Source organism: Anguilla rostrata, chromosome 1 (assembly GCF_018555375.3).
Source record: "Anguilla rostrata isolate EN2019 chromosome 1, ASM1855537v3, whole genome shotgun sequence".
Taxonomy (NCBI): Eukaryota; Metazoa; Chordata; class Actinopteri; order Anguilliformes; family Anguillidae; genus Anguilla; species Anguilla rostrata.
Window position 1 is genome coordinate 24168849 of NC_057933.1, and position 20563 is coordinate 24189411.

A 20563-nucleotide genomic window follows, 5' to 3' on the forward strand; every position below is an offset into this window, starting at 1 on the left:
GACACCAAGTAAACCAGACCAAACAGAAAGTACCCTACTGCAGAATGCATTCACTCCTGGGCACTTTCAATACATATGCATGAAGAAGGATCACCTTGGTCACAAAGATCACATTATAGGAGAGGTGATGATTTTCATTAAATATCATCTTTAAGGAGTAAAGCATACCCTACGAATGAAATTAAAATACATTACTTGATGATCGGGATCTTTAGATAAACCCAGCACGCGCTTCCAGACTGCATCCCAACTCATCCAGAGATGAAAGGCCTCCGAGTCTTTCATTCTTAACAGGCTATGACTTGTAAGCGGCCGCTAACGGAAGCGTGTACAGTTCAGCGACTACAACTTTTAATTTGCCCTGTCTATCAAAAATTCGATGCAATTTATGTTGCAGAAATTATGAGCCCCATGAAGGACCGTAGGGCCGCATTGCGGATCTGAAGTGTTAAATGCTGGCACGCCATCGACCCTGAACAAATCCTTCAAGACATGGATACCCCTATCCTCCCATTGTCTAAATGTGAAGGGAACGCCCCTGTGAATGGTTGTGAAAAATTGGTGAATGTGCATGCCAATACTGACTTGAGTTATGTTGTCAGTAAAAACAATATTATTGGTCCCATACACAACCTACCCTGTTCTAATTGCACAGCAGACTAAACTAAATCTTGTGGTCTATGCAGCAATGGCAGATTCTGTTCTATAGGCTTCCAGGAAACTATGGCATTAGGATTAAACCATGTTGAGAGGTGGTGTAACACAAATGTCCCCTAAAGAAAGAACTTAAAACTGGGCATAGAGAGTCCACCATCACTTTTGTCATACTGCATTGAGGATAATTTAATCCGAGGATGCTTCACCATATAAATGTTGATAGTAAAGGAATGCGGAGAGGATATGAGGTAGAGAAAAGACAGCATTATTAATGTATATAAGACTGTCATTCACATATAATGATAAAGAAAGATGTGATGGTAAGTTTTATTACGACTTACGGGAGGAACACTGGGGGAGACATCTAATCGTCTGTGCCAAAGGTTAATGGAGAGAGTGAAAAGCAACAGTGAGATTGGGCATCCCTACCGACATCTTCTGGATGGAGGGAATTGCAGTGAGCAATTACTGCCTTGGCTCACCATAGCCGATGGACTGGCATACAAGAATTGTATCATCTTGACAAATTCAGTTCCCAATTTGATGTGCACCAGCACAGGCTATGGATAATCCCACACCAGCCTATCAAATGCTTTCCCTGCGTCCAGGGAGAGAATAGCACATGGGGATGTAATGTCATTTACTGCATGTATAATGTGGAGTAACCTGTGTACATCTGATTCCAGCCATGTTTTGATAAATCCAGTCTGATCGTGATGTATTTGCTTCGTGACGAAGGACTCCAATTCAGCTCAGAGGGCTTTGGTATAACATAAAATGTTTTGCCTTTTTGCCATGCATACATATTCACGCGCCACTCATGTCAACCCCATTCGATTATTACTGGCTATAGTGGGGTCTTTATTAGGTTTAGGGAGTACCACAATCGTCAATGTGTTTAGGTTAGGGTTAGGTCATTATGGTTTTATGTAAATATGGCCCTAATTTGTCCCAGAATGCTAGGTAGAATTCAGAAGGAATCCCATCAACCCCAGGAGAACTGCCTTTTTTCATATTTGACAGTGCCTCTTTAAGTTCATCAGATCTAAGAGGTGTACCCAGGGAGAATGATTCCTCATTGGAAAGGGTAGTAAGATCTTGAAAAAGTCTGTTAGGTTATCTTTTTCCAAGAGCACTTCAGATATATAAAGATCTGAGTAATAGAGCCATATTCTGCCTTAATTTCCACTGGCATAGTTGACAATCTATTCTTGGTTTTGACAGCTCTGATATTTCACTATTTCTCACTATTTCTAAATTCCATTGCTAGAAAATTACTAGGCTTACCCCCATTAAAATAACAGTCCTATTTGGTGAATTAGACATTCTGCCCTTTGTTTCAACAGGGAATTAAGTTTGTAGTTTGCTGCCTCGGTTCTTTTCTTCCTGTCCTATACTACAGTACACTCGCAGAAATAAAGGTACACAATGGTACAAATTCTGTACAAGTACAAAACTGTACCTCTAAAGGTACTAATGACAAGCAATTGTACCTTTCTAGGTACTGAATGGTACCTTTTTTTCTGGTAAAGGTACAGCTCTGTACCTTCAAGCGGTACCGCCACAGTGACAAGCGATTGTACCTTACAGTCGATGGTACTGAATGGTACCTTTTTTTCAGAGAGTGTATAGTTCCAAATCTCCTGAAGATACCTTGAGCTCATTGATTGTTCTCATTCCAGGTTTGTTCAGGTTAGAAGAAAATTGCACGGAAAGAAGGTTATGTACGTCCTTAACTGATGCAACATTGTGTGGTAAAAGCATCATGTTCAGTTTTGAAAAGAGTACAAAATGTTCCATTTTTTTTGGCAGTGTTACATTGAAACGCATGCCACCCTAATTGTTATATCAGGAATTGTTATTGTGGCTATAACTAAATTATGATCTGAGTGTGAACAGGGAATAATGGATGCACTATGGATATCTGAATATGCAGTGTTAGAAGCAAAAATGTAATATATTCAAGAATATGGATTACGTCTGTCCAAATATTACCTATAGTAATATTGTCTATAGGTAGCTTTGACCAGTTGAAATAAATCAATTTAAATCTTTCACCAGATTTTTAAGTGCCACAGGTGCAGGTGAAGCCACTTCCTGTGACTGGGGACCAGAGCGGTCCATAACTGATTAAGCAGCAGTCCTACCTGCCCCCACGACCACAGACAAATCTGCCATATTTGACATAAACACTTATAATGTTATAGGAAACAGGGTTGTACTGGGTTGGAGCATACACTGATATGAGAGCAATTTTCCAGAGAAAATTGTTTCCATGTATGCGATCCTGCCTTCATCATTACAAATTGTATCCAGAACAGGCAGTGTTAAAGTATATCTTAGGATGATAAGGGAGCCACAGGACTTGGTGTCAATAAAGCATGATGGCGTAACATAATAATGACTGTTTGCAAATCTTGGACAAATATTATGTCAAACTCATGCCTATGAAAGTAATCTAAACTCGCCACCTGCAGCACAGACATATAATTTATTTGAAAACATTATTGTGCTTGAGATTGGAAGCAATACTAAATTGTCATCAAAGATCAAGTCCTCCCCCTCCCCCACTTGCAAACCCCCACCCATAAAGCCCACCTCCATAACATGAAAGTAGTTTAAAAAAAAAAAAAAAAACACTAACTTAATAAACAATCAAACCATTCAGAAAGAAACCTTCTCCTATGAAATTTGTCTTCCTAACGCTCGGAAAGCTGGTTTCATTAAATCCTCTCATGGTACTATATCATGTAAATATAGCTTATAACATAGAGAGCATCTGTGTAATGTAATAACCCACATAACATTATTCACAGGGCTCAAATCTTCTGTAAAGTGATATTGGAACACGGTGTGTCATCCACAGCCACAAAGCAAAAAGCAGTTCTGACCTAAGCAGCTATATCGAGACTCTGTATGTTTTCATCCAGATTGAGTATTCTTATGTCTCTCTGTTGCATGTCCTTTGGCTAGCTATTTTTGCTACCATCTGGTCTATTCTAGTGTGGACCTTGCTGCCTTCTCACACTGATCACCTCTGCGCCCCAATTTTCTGTTAAAGAACACTGAGTTCTTTGATATCAATAGTACACATGGTGACTTCTGCCTGAATAAAAGTCCAATTATGATTTTACACAGGTAAACTCAAAGGCCGTTAACTCCTGCTGTTTCCCCATAGCTTCCTCTAGCATTGTAATCAGCATATCACTGTCTGGAGATGGTGTTGCATTTACCAAAGTTTAATCTCTCAGAGAGTGTGCCATTGTTGATTGCTGGTTTAGGGTTAGCAATTTACAAATTTACAGAATCAATTCAAAGAAAGAAAAGGGGCACTTGTAAAAATTGGTGTGTTAGGGAGGGAGTGAAAAAAAAAGTACACCTTTCTGCAGGTCATATGATGCAACATTGCCAACTTTCCTGATAGAATTAATATCTGAGTAAAATCCACAACTCAGATTCTTCTTTCTTAAGTTGTATAGCAAAAACGAATAACGTGTTAATGCCATTCCTGCAATGTCCCTCGCAATTTAAAGATAACGTTCAAAGGACATCCATGAAACCGGATAAATGTCCTTGCTGGAAAAAATTTAATCTAACTCTTCAGGACACATAACTAACGTATAGTATTTGTATGGATCTGCACTGCATATGATCAGCATTGCTAATAAATAAATAAATAAAGCAACAAGTAATAATAATAATAATAATAATAATAATAATAGTAATAATACATTTAAAATGACATTAAAAAGCATGCTTACATAGTGGTTTGAGTTTCCATTGAGGTGTAAACCACTGTCAAACAGGGGTGAAGAAGCCCCACTGCTCTGGTCACTCGAACGTCCAGGAGAACCTAAGCAGTGAAGGAAGAAGATGTAAGCCAGCTAAATAAGAATGTATAATCAAGATTAAAGAAGCAATAGATGAGGTCAATTATATTAAAGCTGTTAATTAAATTTTAGATTCTCAACTGAAATTTCATAAATATCTCAAGATCTGAAGAATGACACTGTATTCCTCTCTAGGCTCTTGCTCAAATATTCATGCGCACTTTGATTTTTTTTTTTGCAATTTATTATATCTTTTTATATTACAGCCAAACGAAATATTTATTATTCATTTATTTAAAATATTTAATCCCATTTAGCACCGGTGAAATTTCTGTGCATAAAATATGTAATAGAAACATCTATTTTTACAGATATTCAGAACAAAATACTCTTTGATACATACAATTGTACATTTTTATTGACAACAATTTGCCTTACGAAAATTTCCAAGTATCTTCTAATTTATTTAACTGAGAGATGTATTCATTATTCTTTCACAATAACCTATTCATACAAGGCTGCACAATTGTGCTCCACAAATATCTAATGAATTTGTCAAAATGGCAGTATCACAACAACCTGGGGCACAACAAATGGTATCTGCAGAGTGGCACATGTCTTAATATAGAACAGCTTTCAATGTCAAAGATACTCAACAATGAAGCCTACTATCAAATACAATGAAACTAACCACAAGATTTTACTGCTTTGTAATAAAAAGTTTGGAATGGCGGCTAAATATAAAGAAAACATGAAGAAAACTATCTAATGTAATATATAATGACAGGCTGCCCCAGCTGTTGTCTACTAACCTACGGTTCTGTTATTGTATGAATTGAGTATCTAAAAAGTTGTTATGTTTTGATTGTGCAAAGTGATATTTATATTAATCAGTGAGTTTGTGTAAAGGAGGGGCTAAATGCTAAGTCGTTTTCCACTTCCATTTTTACTGGGATTTAAAAAGCACTGACTCTTACAGGCTTTCTATCCCACTCCTGCTCACGCACCCACTGTAGCTTCACAGCTATGGATCAATACCACTCCTGAGCAGGTAAGATTACAGTCACGGTTACAATATCAGCTTTACGAGAGCAATTGTTAAATTGACTGACTCAATCAATTGTGTTGAGGCACCCAGAGATTCCAAAGGATATGGCACTGCTGGGTCTATCATGGTGTTTATATCATTGGAAAACACAGGTCATTGGCTCTCATGCTGGCTGGAGTGGGTCTGCTCCTTGCTGGTAGATGTGACAGCCTGAGAAAGGGTATGATTCACTATGAGATCATGTTTCTATGGGAGAAGCCCTGTCGAAGCTGACAGAAGCAAACTAAACACAAAAAAAGACCTTTGCCATTAAAACTGAACAATAGAACCATGCCTAAACAGCACAATGAAACTGGAAACAACCAAAACTGACTCATAAAATTAAACCAGGCCAACAGACCCACCTACAAAACTGCACAAGACAAACTGAACATAACTGGAACAACATGGTCCCAGGCATGAGCAGTTGCCTAGGGTGACAAATTGGTATGGGTGGCACAGCATGTATGGCTTGTGCTCCTCATTCAGTGAGCGTGTGTGCACCCCACTATCCATCCTCCTTTGTTGCATCCTTTTATTTTTTGTGTGTGTGTCTTTGCATCATTTCTGAACTTGCAAGATGTTTCCTTTTAACATTTACTTTGGCATATTGCAGTTTGTTTCTTCTCTTGCAGAGCATTTCCCTTGTTGCATTTTCTCTAGCTTTTTGTATGTTTTGAAATTTGCATTGTTTCTGTATTTCAAGCGCATTTTCCTTAATGTTTGTGCTTTTGAAGCACGGTTGTCCTTGTGTGCCACCATAGGTCTTGGGCATATACAAGGGACAAGAGCATGGATTGAATGTAAGATTAAAATGTTAACTAATTATGCATTGACATGAAGTAGTTCAAAGTCACGTAAGGTGCAAGTTTGAGTGTCCTATCCAGCTCCTTTGTCTCTTCACTCTGGACTTTCATAACTGCACTGCTGTGGACTGATGGAGCCACAAATGTTACAGACTGTAAATGGCAGCTGGAAGGGCAATACAGTAGGACTGTACAGACAAGATTGCAACCCCATTTACTGGGGGGCAAACAGTCTTTCAAACAGATTACCCTCTTGGACTACCAGGCAACGAACAGCACCAGGTGGATGCGGTCAAAAGGACAAGCTCAAGACCTATCTACCGAACAAACACCTGTGGCCAGGAGGAACGAGAACACAAGGACGTGCCATGGGATGAACAGATACAAGGACAAGTCGCAAGAGACCTCTTAGCTTCTAGCTCTAGATTCCAAGTCATAAGTCAGGTAACATGTCTGAAGAGGCCTATACGTTTCCAGTAGCAGATTCTATGTCTCAAGACCTCTGAGTGTCTGTTAGCAGATTGTAACTCCCAAGACCTCTGAGTTTCTAGAGATAAATTCTAAGTCCCAAGACCTCAGAGTTTCTAGCAATTTTTTCTAAGCCATAAGAGACCTCCGTACACTGGGTTCAGTGACATGTCTCCAGACCTCTGAGTTTTAGCTGTAGAATCCAAGGCATTTAACCTCTGAATACAGAGTCAGATGCATAACGTAGGACCCCTAAGCTCCACCACCAGAGTCTGATGACCGCAGACACTGGATCTGATTCAGGTCACGGGATCCCTTCATTCCACACCAGATACAAATCTGTCCTCTGAGAGTGCAGACACATAGGATGTAACAAGTCTTGAGACCATCTGCCATGGGGAAACCATGCCTATAAGCTTCAAAGATTGAGGCTCGTACCAGTGGTCACTAGACCTGTGAATACTGAGCCTGATGTAATGTCACAGGACCCCAGGGTTCCAGGGCAGATACAAGTCTCCAGCCCTCTGAGAGTGCAATCAAGTCTGGAGACCGTCTGGAATCTGTCAGATGTGAAACTCATGTCAAGACATCAGAGATTGGTGCAAGGTACTATGTCATAAGACTACTGAAATTCTGAGATGTTAGAACTGGGATCTCAGGCCCATGCCACTTGTACCCCTAACACGTTTTAGATCTCTGACTTTCTCTCAAGGGGGGGTTCCACCTGACATTTTTTCCAAAGGGCAAAAGGGCACCAAATAGGCTAGAACCATCAGCACAAATGAACCATAGCGACAAAACCTAACCACACGCGCGCATACACACACACACACACACACATACACACACACATCACTGCATATTTTTTCTATTGCTGAGAATGACACAATGAGAACCTCTCATCAATGTTATTTGAGCTGACTAATTCAAATGATTTTTCGGCTGTTAAATGAAACCTAATTTTCCCTGCTACAGGTAGTCACTCAGGACAAGTGTTTACTTCTGAACTGAAGTGATGAAATGCATGTAAGTGACAATTGTGCGGAACAAGCGTGCACATAACATGAAATTAATTTGGTTCTAAAGTCAATTACTTTCTCATTTGATCTGAATTGTGTGTCATATTACTGAGTCACCCCTCGTTAACACCGTGCAAGCAAGAAAAAGTACTCAACACAAGCTTTTAAATATCCATCGAGAATGATTAGTTAAAAGCATACTAAGCCAGGGGTATCTGAATCATGCACAATCTCTTTAACTGCACATTCACGGTTTAGTATTTACCATTTTAACCTGGTGAATGACAAGTACAAATCAAAGAGAAATAACTTGGTAGCCCTACTCGATGGAACAGATTTCTGGGAGAACACATTTCGTGCATGGGGGTGGTGCTCGTGGGATGGGATCGATGCATTGTCAGAGTACATCATCTTTTTTTATCTTTATTTAAAAAATGACTGATTTCCAATTGCAACAAACTATACAAACCATTCCATTTTTCACAAGATTTCAATAAAACAGACATGTTCAGTGATGATCATTGTTGGGAGATGTTGCATGATCTGGACTGCTTTATCCAGGAGACTCTGGGAGATTGTCTGCTGTTACACACTGTTCTTTTTCATCGTCACTAACACAGTCAAAGACATTTGTCCTTTTTATCTTTGCCAGTTAAAAAACGTTTTGAATTGAATTGAATTAAGGTCACTGTCATCTTTTGAAATGATTTCGTAAAAATAAATAATATAACTGTGACAGTAGCTCAAAGCAATGCATGCTGTACATGTCTCAGTGCATCCTCATTGAATTGTAATTTCTCTGCTTTACACTATCACTATTAAACAGTTCAGGGGCCACCCACATGGTAGCTTAGTACCTAAGGTAATATGGTAGCAAGAAAGGTACTGTAACTAACAAATTGTTAGATAAAGAGAGCTTACACAAAAAGGTTGCGCTGTACATACATATCATGCAAGTCTTTATATGAAAGCACAGCCCTTACTCTATATTACCAGAGTTTCAATTGTCCAGGTATTAGTATGTAGCCCATGCAGCATTAATCTTCCTCTGGTATTACGCCATAATCTGACAAAATGACATTTCCCACAATTACTAATGCCACAATTTCCATCCAAATCAAATAATCAAGTACATAAAAATCAAGTTCCCCCAAATTCAAGGACCCATAAAACTGATCAGAAGGCTAAATCACTGAGGTTAAATAATATAGTAAAAAAAAAAAAAAAACAATATAAAAATTGCCCCAATAAATTAGAAAATGAAAGCAGTTCTCGGCTTAACTCTGTAAAACTCAAACCAATGAGTGTGAATAGTTCCTTCAATATGCCATAGGCCAGCCCAATCTAGCGTCTTGCTCCTGAGCGAATTGACTATTCACAAAAGATGTGTATTTTAACGGTTTCAACCAGGCTGTAAAATTTAGATATTGATTCAAAAGTCTTTTTCAAGATGGGAGAATGTTTTTGTGCAAAGCACAGTGCATGTGTATGTGTGCATGTGTATGAAGAAGAAAACAAAGATCACGTTCTGTTCTCTTGAACAGACAAGACAAAAATGGCTTTGAAGAAAAGGTCCTTAAAATATCTTTCTATCACTTTTAAAGGCTTAGAACTGACAAGTAGAACTATAAAGAGATTGAGAAAAAATCTCTTTGTTGAGAGAAACTTTCTGCACTCAATTTGTACTCAGAATTATCTGAAAAAAGGAAAAAATAAGAATGAGGAAAAAGAAATAACTGAATATATTGGTGTAATATAGCAGGCAAGCTTTAACCATGACATATGAGTAACCTACAGCTACAAACTACTGTCGGACTACAGTTTCAAACTACAGCAAACTACAGTCACAGGTACAGCAACAAATTACAGCCAGGCTAAAGTCACAATCTACAGCCAGCCACAATTCTCAGACTAGAGCTAAGCTACCCACAATCTACAGATTGTGGACTGTGGGAGTACATCACTTTAAGAAGAAGGAGTGTATTCTTTGTATTAGCCTGTTAGCATTTCTGAAGCATTGAGTGGCTTGCATTGGCGGTGAAGTCTGCGATACCGATGCTCGAATTTGGCCTAAAAAAAAATAAGAGTAACAGGAAGAGTTGGCCACATCAACAGGCTTCCACCAGCTTCCTGATCCAGCCTCTTACCCAGTGGGAGCTTTAGGAAGGACGGCGCCTCTCGGAGGAACTGAACAGTAATGGTGACTTCATCTCCAGCACTCCGCAGAAGTTGCACCTGTTACAGGTGACGGAGAGAGAAAGAGAGAGAGGGAGAGGTGGGTCATTCTATGGAACTCAGCTTGTCAGGACAGGCAGAGCACATATTTAGATCTCTCACAGAGCAACAAATCCTAAAAAGCCTAGATGCCCACAGCCCAACCTTATTTACTGAACTGAGTAGAGTACTGAACTGAGTAGAGAAATTTAATAAGACATATGCAAATTACCATGAGAATTTTTTGGGAAAGAAATGCTTCCACACAAGTTGTTGAGTTAGCAGATTTAATAAAAGCAATTATGTAGATGACAACTGAAACTTGCAGAAATGGTGAGAAAACTTCAAAACTATTTCTTTCCAAAATGAAAATTTGCACCAGTGGAGATCAGCTCCACAATAATCTTGGGCAATTCTGATACTTTTTTAAAGATATCTATTAAGTCCTCCCTTAAGTTCCTATAGTAGGAACTAATGGTGATGCTATATCTTTCTAGCAAGCAGTGCAACAGCCATGTCACTGTTCTCATGCATGATCTAACATTAGCTGCCTGCTTTCCCTAGGTGGAAAAAAATGCTTACTAAATCTGACCGTTGGTATTTAATGAAGTCCACACCATCAACACTTGAGCTGTGGTTCTCTTGCTGACATAACATTTAATATCATCTCACTCAGGACTGCACAGCGTGCAGCAGAATCACTGAGCTTTCATTGGTTTTGAATACATGTCTACATTTTCCAATCCTGTGATTCCCCGAAGAGATTTAAACTGCTTAAAATGCGCGGACACACAAAACATACTCGTGTATCTGTGAATACACAAGTCAGAGCAAAGAATCTTGCGCAGAATCTTTCAGTTCCTCTCTATTGCAATGGGCATCATTGCACTTTATCCACGCACCAAGGGGACATTTCAACTATTCACAGGCTATTATTGTATGTCTCTTTGGCACGCTGTATTTCACATTGCTTGGCTATTCATTCCCTACCAACTTAGAAATCCCTCCTGAGCCACCCCCCATATGCTTTTTGCTTTTTATGTGATTCTGGTGAGGATTCACTCCCCAAAAACCACCAGAAGAATAATAAAGGCTGTTAGGCTGCATCCTGCTGTGTAACATCTGAACAGATGCTGTTGTCAGACATACAATTCACCAGTTGGCCGTTCTCAGCCATAGGAAGCTTCAAAGTGCTCGGCCAGCATAGCCTGGAGATAAGACTGGGCAGGAACTGCCTGCGTGTATGTGTGTGTCAGAGGGGTTGTCCATTCCCCTGCCTCCTCCTCTTTTTCACCAGCTAAAATATGCGGCTTTCTTTTAGTTTTTAGTTAGTTTATGGGCAACTTGGAAGTGGGCATCTGAGTCCTTCATCTAGGTCTGGTGTTTTACATTTCATCTCTGGTTCTCTTGGAATATTCTAATAATGGTTTTTGCACCTTGGATTACTTTGGGACACAAGCTGTGGTTTTGGTATCTGCTTTCATTAATTTCTGGTGTGTCTGTCCATGTCTGTAACCTTTATTAATTGTTTTAAGGTAGTTGAACCTTGTCTTTAGATTAGACATTAATATTTGTTGTAACTTAATAAACTTCTTAATTCTCATCTGGTTGTGAGTTAGTAAATTTTGATAAAGGTTGATCCAAACAGTTTGCACTGCCGATTAAGCGAATTCGGCGATTTGATTGATAATCCGTATATTTCATAATAATTACCAAATTAAATCAAATAAATATATTTTACATGTTGGGAAAGTGAGGTGTTTTAACGGTTAGTGTTTAACGAACAGTGTGTTCAGTATTCAGAGTGCCGGATGCCAAACAAGGGTGTTAACGGTTAAAACAGCTGAGTTCAGGAAATTAAACATATTTCAATTAATCGTCACCTTGCTGACACTGTAGACGTGTTGTTACATGGTGATGATGTAACAGCGACTGTGAAGGCTATGCTACAATGATGGCATCACAATGATCAACAATGTTATCACAGTGAACACAAGTAATGATGAAACAAGACCAGGTTAAAACCTAGTATATGGCTGGACCTAACACATGTGATCCGGCCGACCAATGGTGTAACTTCATAACTCGGCCGACCGATGATGTAACTTCATCACTCAGTCACAGACATTTGCGTTTGTAGGGCTGGCCCCGCTGTTGCAGACGGTCCAGCCAAAAACATGCTGTCCTGCAAAGATTACATTACAATGAACAATTTAGATGTCACAGTGAACACATGCTGTTAGAAGATAATTGTGTTACTTACCACTTCCTCGTGGGTGGCATTTTCTACATTAATGCCGTTCACCTAAAGAGACAACACCAGATAAAAATGTTATTATCCAAACACTCTTTACAATTGGAATAGGATAGTCAAGACTTATCTTTATATGCTTGTGTGAAAAAGGCATCATGAACTCAAATTAAGAGATGCATTACTGAAGGAAATTCATTTTGTTGCCATTCTCATGTTTTAACAAGGACAATAATCCACAGTAGACATGCTCCACTGCAGAAAAAAAAAAAACCTTAAACACATGAATACTGTATAAATCATATAGGTAATGCTGAATGAGAAACACACTAATAACCCGCTTTGGGACAGGAGATGCATTTTCCAAAGCATTTTAAGAAATAAAAATAACTCAATACCCTTTGTGAACAAAAACCCTTGCGGTCATGTGAAGAGGAATGCCGATCTTTAGTTATACTACAACTTCAAGATTTTTAAGCGCTCCATTTTCCCCATGGTATTATTCCCATATAATCAAAGGTTAAAAGACAAGAAAATGGAGGGGGCTGGCTAGGCACCCAAACAAACAGTTCACCTGCAGACAGGTGACATCGACCCCGACTGACCTGTAGCATTGCGTCGCCGACAAACAGCATTTCCGATTGATCCGCTGCAGCCCACAAAGCAAGAAGAGGAGTCAAAGGTTAATGGAAACTTGAGGATATAATTACAGATTTCATGCTCAGTGATGGGTTAGCAACAGCAATCAGCTGCCGCATCAGACTAATCTGCATTTACATCCCTGAGCAGCCAGGAACAAAACAATCCCCAGGCCCCGATCCTCGGCAGTGCTAAAACCACTCAGCGCGCCGACATGTTTATGGACCAGACCATTAATAAACAGCGCGCCATGCCTTCAAACTGAATTCACGTCGGGAAACCCAGCTGATCTGAGACTCGAGGTTGTATGCATATATCACAGTGACCATGTATCGATGGGCTCATTTAGAAGAATTGCCAGTTTAATGAGTCACATAACAAAGACAGTAACGCTGCCCCAGTGCCCAGAGAAGTACAGCAGACAGCCTAACCCTCTAATAAAAAAAAACAAGAGATGGCTCATTTACACAGACCCCTTAACACAGTAGAGAAATATTGTTAAACTGACAAAAAATAAATTAATTAAACAATAACTATTTCAAAATATATCCATGAAAAATGTGCACTGTAACAGCAAATACACATGTTCACCTCCCATGGTTTTAATAGTTTGAATGGAATATTTCTTTCCTTTGCTTTACAATGATCTAGTGTCTCTGTGCTGTCATCTGTGGATGAATGTGTTATTCTGTGAGAATGATTGCCACAGCAGGAACTGTCTTAACCTTTATGTGAAACACAAGCTGTACAGTGTTAAGGGAGACTTGGATGACATATGCACAGAAATATTTAAACTTGTGAGCCATGAGCTTTGATTATTATTTTTACTTTGATGATTATAATTGAATGTAACTGCAGGCAAGTGCAGATCAGATGCTTTATGTGGCTGCTAAGTGAGTCATTAGCAAGTTTTCTCTGACTGAATCTACACAGCGCAGCTACAAATAGCAAGATCCGCCAAAACCAGAGTTCTCTCTTCCCTTCAGTCTATTATTAAAACCAGTAAAACAGCTGAGTCTGAAACACATCTCTTTCTCTGTCTCACTTTCTTCCTCTCCCCATGACTTTTTCCTCTCTCCCACCCTCTCTGTATCTCCGTCTCCCTCCATTCCACAGTCTGCTTCATCCAAGCAAATCAATGAACATTTCTTGGAGCAGCCAAATGTATTCTCTGCTTATGTCAGCAACAATTTCAGTCGCAAATATCAGCCAAGTGCACCTTTAAATGCAGATTTCATCATAATTTCAGCTTCGTTTAAACTGAAATTGTTATGAAACCACAGGTTATCATTGATATAAATAAAAAAGAAAAGGTAATTAATTTATGAACCTTAAATGCTAGTTTTTTTGACAAACCCATAAAACCATAGTTCATGTATAGTTCATTATGTGAGTCACTTACAATTCAAAAAAGGAAACCAAACTGAAATTTTATTTTGTAAGTTTTTACACAGCAAGTGATCTGGAATGATATGGGCAGAAATTAGTGCCTGTAGAAATTAAATTTGAATTACATAACTTCAATTTGAATTGCATAACTACAATTTGTATTTCACTATATGAAACTGAATGCAATGGTTTGGAATTGAATTCAATTTTCACTATTAATTTCAAGTTCAATACGCTTTAAGATTCTTCTTTTACAATTGATTTTCAGTTTTCTGTGACACACATCTGGGTAATTAACAAAACCAAACTATAACAATAATTTTTAAACCAGAGACAAAACTCTCCAATGGCAAGCTCTGTGAAGGCAGGCTGGCTATGTAAAGTTTTAGTCAATTTCAGTTATTGCAACACAAAATTAAAGTGATGCAATTCAAATTCAGTTTCTCCTGGCACAGATTCCTGTCCATGATTGAACACTCCCAAAAAAGCACAAACGGGCCAAAATGGGCATTTTGAAGTGCAAAATGATAGCTCGTGGTGCAAATGATGGCTGAAAGTGCAAATGCAAAAACACTCCTCAAAATGTATGATCCCATCATAGCGGATTCAGAGAACAATTGTTCTTCCCTTTGGCATGTATTCAATCAACATTCTCGCTTAACACAAACTCACAACCTAAAAGCATGTGAAAGTATTTCTCTTTGTAATTACGGCTTGGAAAATTCTGCAAATTGAAGTAACAGTGGCTGCATTTTTAAGTCGATAATGAATGTTGAGTCCATGCTACTGTTTGAAATGGTATGGATTGTCTCATTTCATCATGGGAGCTTGCCATATATCAATTTCTCATTACCTGATTGTTCTTTGAAAATCTTTGAAATGACTACTGGAACTTTGTGTTCAGCTCCCCCCTACAAGACAAAACAACAGAAGTGAACTAAAACCAAGAGGCAGAGCGTAACATAGCATAGAGCCATCTGTAGGAATTTCTCCATCAGTGCCACATCCAAATTGACTACTTTGCTTCAGTGAAGCAGTCTAATTGATTCAAATCAGCAAATCACTTCTGACACCAAAAGTGCTATAGCGTTCTAAATAGGCCGAAAAGTGCAAAGGAAACATTATATTCCAAAACAGGATAGCAAAATGCAATAAGCTGTTTTGTATTATCTGGTAAAAAATATTGTAATGGTAGGGATAGAGTGAACTAGCTGAACAAAGTTGGAGTTTAAAGCTCTGCATGAATAAATATTTATTTCCGCAGATCACAGGACAGACATCAGCATTTAACAGACGCAGTATAGACCACAAGAAGAAACACTGCTTCAAGGCTTCATTAAGCCCCGTGATGATAATAAGAATAATATTCATTAAAACGGAAAAAGAAAATTATAATAGGATAAAAAATGATATCTGACTTACTTTTATGCTCAGGCCGAATCCTCCAACAGCTTGTTTTCGAAGTACAACAGTTCTGCGCTTTAAAAAATGGGAATTTAGTTTGGTAAAGCAAGAAATACTGGAGTCATTTTATATGTCATGAAGAAACGTTGTTGGGCTACCAAATTCCTCATGAAAAAAACCCCAAAAGAACAGACATGTAGAAGCGTATACAGCACAGGAATAATATGGTCACTGTGATTTGGAATGCACAAGCGAGGTGTGCCATCTTTGTTCCGACTGGCTATGCCAACTGTATTGTGTTAAGGACCTTGGGTAACAGAATGTTGTTGTTGTTTTATTCTCTTGTGAATCTGCTGATGATCTCTTGGCAAGTTGATTCTTTTCTAATGCAGAATATTACCATTCACCTTTCTGATCCTATTTTACAATTCTATCTCTGGGTTTTCGTTGTCATCGTGCCTCACTGTGCAGTGATTACCATATGAAAAGGGTCTTGGCTACAAATTACCGGCAATTTCAAAATCTCGACATCACAAATTACGAGAAACCCAGTACCGCTGCGTCTCTGCTTGTATTCGATGGATTTAATCTTGTAGTATTCCCTGTAGATGGAGAAAAAGGCCTCGGTACTTACATTTGAATGGGATTCACCTCCACTGACTCTCACCACGTCCTGCTTCTGAATGGTTAGCACGTCTTTAGTCAGCTTCAGACGTATATCACAGGTGTTTCCAGTCTCTTCATTATATAGCAGCGCTATTCCCGTTTTTGTCTGTCAATGAGAAATATATTTTTATTATGCTGTGATGAGTGAAGGAACAGGAGCAATAGTATGGTATTTTTGTTTGTGCAGAATGTTTGTGTAGTAACATATATCAGTCTGAGATTAATATTGCCTGATTTATCACATTCTGACTGATAAACAATATTGGAAGATTCATTTTTGTGAAAAAGCTCAATATGCAATATGCAAAAAGCTCATTTATATGCACTGTGATGCTTTCTGTTGGGCCTAAGGGTCACTGACGTACATGTGCATCCAGCCTTTACAAAAAGGGTCATACATTTTTCTAAAGCAAGTGACCTAGATGCATTTATGCTTGCATTCAAAGTGACATCCTTGTGAGGTCTCCATAGCCACTGGATTAGCAAAAACACCAGACTAATCATGCAATTAGTGGTGAACCTCATAAAAGCTATTCCTTATCAGATCACATGAAGAGCAAGGAAAGTAAACATGGATGGAATGTCAAACAAACAAAAACATCTTTCAATGACCATGTGCACCAGTATCAGACTGGTCCGCTGCACCCAGATTCAATATATTCTGCACACACACACAAAGCAATCATAGGCCAACATTTACAATGAAGAAACTGGCTCAGCAGATGCATACTACAGTCAAAACAATAAATAGCCAGAGTGTCATAACGTTCAGAGAAGTTTCAGAGAAACTGACAACATATTACAACGCTAAAACAAACCGTGTTTCCAAATTATTTGCACAATAAAACAGCATTGCAGTGGCGCTGGGGGAGTTCAGCGACAGGGGCAAGAAAGTCTGTCCAAATATTGTGCAGAAAACAAAACAATACTCGTCCATTCCAAACAATTCTGTCAATGCAGAAAGTAGCAGAGGAGGTATCTTTATGGACTGAAGTTTAAACCAAGCGTAGTCAAGCAGTGAAGCTAAAAATTGACCATGATTGAATTCCATCTCAAAATTTAAACCTTACATTTCATTTATTTCCTGTTAAATTGTTTTAATCTATTAAATCTATTATAGTATCTATTAGGCTGCCCCTACTACAAACCATTTCATTGTTATGAATCGCATAATCTTAATTATTTCTCATTTTTATGTAAGTGATGTAACAACACTTTTCATGTGTGTCGGCAACTTTCCACAGATTTAAAAAAAACAAGGCCATAGTATAACACTAAAAATATCCTAGTACTGCATGTCTGTAGTTCTAATAACCACACTGAGTGCAGCACATAACACTGTAGGAACATTGCTGTCAATCATCATTATGTGGCAACTGACTTACCAACATGGATGATGGGGGAGGTGTAATGTTATAATTTTTGCGATAAAGAAGGCTCCACTGATCTGATGCTGAGGGATGATGGAAATGCAGGTGAGAAAGTTGCTGTGGTCAGCCTATTCATATGTAAGGACTCAGCAACAGCCCCATAAACCTGCAATGGCCATTTATACATACAGTAATGCCATTCATTGACATACATATACACAGCAGACATGGTCAGTGATATAAGAAAACAACTGCATAATCACTATAGACATAATAGCTATGAAGGCCTCTAACGTAGAAGTTAATTTGTCTTAGGGAGGGCTGATTAAGTTGTCATTTACAAGTCCACAACTTCTAAATATTTCTTCATATAAAAAGGTTAATAAAAGGCAGTTACTGTTTGTCTCCCAAAAACATTTGGAAAAAGGTTCATACACACACAAAATAATTACAAAATAATATGAAGAATAACACAAAGTAAAAATGCACTGTAGAGCTGGGAGCTGATGTTAGAACTGGTCGTAGTGCGCACAGTGCTATTTCAGAAGCTCAGAGACTGTGGGCTATGGCTGACCGATTCCCCACTTTGTGGGTCACTGCTGTCTGTATGTATCTGTAGGGCCTCCCCTCGCTGACCCTCTGTCACTTTAAAGCCTTCAGATAATAACATTATAATAAACCTTCCCATGCTCCCGTGCTCAGTCTATGCTGGGGTTAATGGACTGGAGCCATTACGGTGCATATTGAGGTCATTTTTAGTGCATACAGTCGCACGCACACTGCATGCTCATTGCAGACAGTAAGCTGCAAATTGACTTAATGTGGCATTTGCAGAATTCTGTATCTATGAATAATGAAGATTATCGGGAATGGGTGTGTCTGCAGGAATCATGCCCTCATGAATAGCGATAGATTGGTGTTTGGACGGCGAACTGGTTTGTCAGGAAATGTGTTGTGTTGTGACCGTCATAGCTGCTGTGCAGTTTGTGTTGTGATGTCACACTCCTAGTATGATGTGTTGCTATGCATAAAATGTAAGCACTTTGAAAAAGTCAGTTTATTTAGAATTTGCAAATGCCTTTGTCATAGTAAAACCAGGTTAAAGCATTACATACTGTTAATGCATTGTCATTATGTATTTAGTACATATTGAATTAAATGTCATTTGTTATTATGATGATAAACAGTATTAAATGACATATGTAACATAATTAAAATAAAGCACTTTATGAATAATAAGATCACAGTTATAATATGTAAATTAATTACAAATTATATACATATTTTCATTAGGCATTAGAAATGGATATGCATCTATTTTAGCTGACATTAAAAGCAACAATATGTAAAAAAAATGAACAGGTAAGTAGTAAATATTACACTGGTACATTGCATACAAGGAATTTCATTGATTTTACATCCAACATAAAAACGATTTAAATAATTCAGCACTTTAACCTTTTGGAACAAAGGTTTTAAAAATAGTTGGCGAGTATGTTTTCGAACATGATTAAAAAGAATGTTGATTTGGCAGGTGACCAGATGTTCAGTGAGCTCAGTTATCCCCTTATGTTTGATTGCTATAGGGCAAATTACCCCTGTGATTTTTCTGCAAATAAATCAGTGAGGACTGTACTCAGTCCCTGATTGTTTCTCTGCATTGATTGGCATAACTATGTGATCGGCAGCCAATTTAAACTGAAAAATTACTGAGACTTAAATCTTTAAGTGGACCTATATCACTCACATTTTCTTTGTTACTATGGCCAGAATAATTCACAGTCACCCACTCTGGTTTGAGTCAGATCATGAATAAAACATAGAATGTTTTGTTCAGAGCAATATCTAGCAAGTGGGCAAAAAATAGCAATGCTAACAATGTTGTATGCACAACTTTAGTTAGATATATGTATTCATTTGAACAACACTTGAACTGTTAATTTATTTTGCAGGCATGTGTCCATAAAACAACAGAATAAAAACCTGTAAATTCTGGGCTTTTATGATACTGAACTGATGAATACCATTATTGCATCTCTAGATCAGGACATCAGGTATACACCATATTATTTTTCTGTCAAGTGTGAGCTAGCTAACAAGAATAGTGATTGTCACATTTATCATTCAAGACATTCAGTTTTGTTTATTTCAAGCACACCACATTTTCTAATACAATAGAGTCCATTTTCATGATAAAACTCAACAAATGTCAAATTTGAGCTGTTATTCTAATGCCCATGATTAAGAAGGTAACTGAATAATTAACTGAGATTATTGCAGCACTCAATGAATGACTTTTTGATTTGTTTGTTGAAATAGAGGCTTGGTGGTGAGGTACTGAAATACATATGGAGTAACAAGCCAATTAGTTATCTGGACCCTATTTATTACATAAGAACATAGTCATAAGAACATAGCTTTGACACAAGTGTTTTAAAGTGTTGTATGTAGTTACTAAACCCACCAGTTTCAAAAATCAAGAATTCTATGCATTTATTGTAATAGCCATGCTAACAGTTATGCAGAAAACTCAACATTTATATTTCTACCTACCTATAACATTTTACAACAGCACCATGATGTTAAATCTACAACTTTAAATGTCATAACTGTGCCATAAATGCTTGACTTTTATTTTTTCCAGTAGTAATGACTACATACTTATATAGCTCATTCCATCACTTTAATTAAATGTGTATATTATTAAGCATGTATATTTTCTCTGTAGCCTTACTTGCTTACAAGTTTTAGCACATATAGTTC

The 20563-nt window shown here is 38.1% G+C and overlaps 1 protein-coding gene across 1 annotated transcript in view; it reads right to left on the reverse strand.

The window, feature by feature from the left end:
- The window catches only part of sntg2 (syntrophin, gamma 2), a 76295-nt gene that overhangs the window by 36282 nt on the left and 19450 nt on the right, over positions 1–20563 (reverse strand). Inside the window, exons 2-8 of the mRNA XM_064331031.1 lie at positions 16399–16536; positions 15783–15839; positions 15214–15271; positions 12938–12981; positions 12345–12386; positions 10015–10102; positions 4419–4510 (exon numbers count right to left, since the gene is read on the reverse strand). Coding sequence (XP_064187101.1) covers positions 4419–4510; positions 10015–10102; positions 12345–12386; positions 12938–12981; positions 15214–15271; positions 15783–15839; positions 16399–16536 — 519 coding nt within the window. The remainder of the gene's footprint in view (positions 1–4418; positions 4511–10014; positions 10103–12344; positions 12387–12937; positions 12982–15213; positions 15272–15782; positions 15840–16398; positions 16537–20563) is intronic.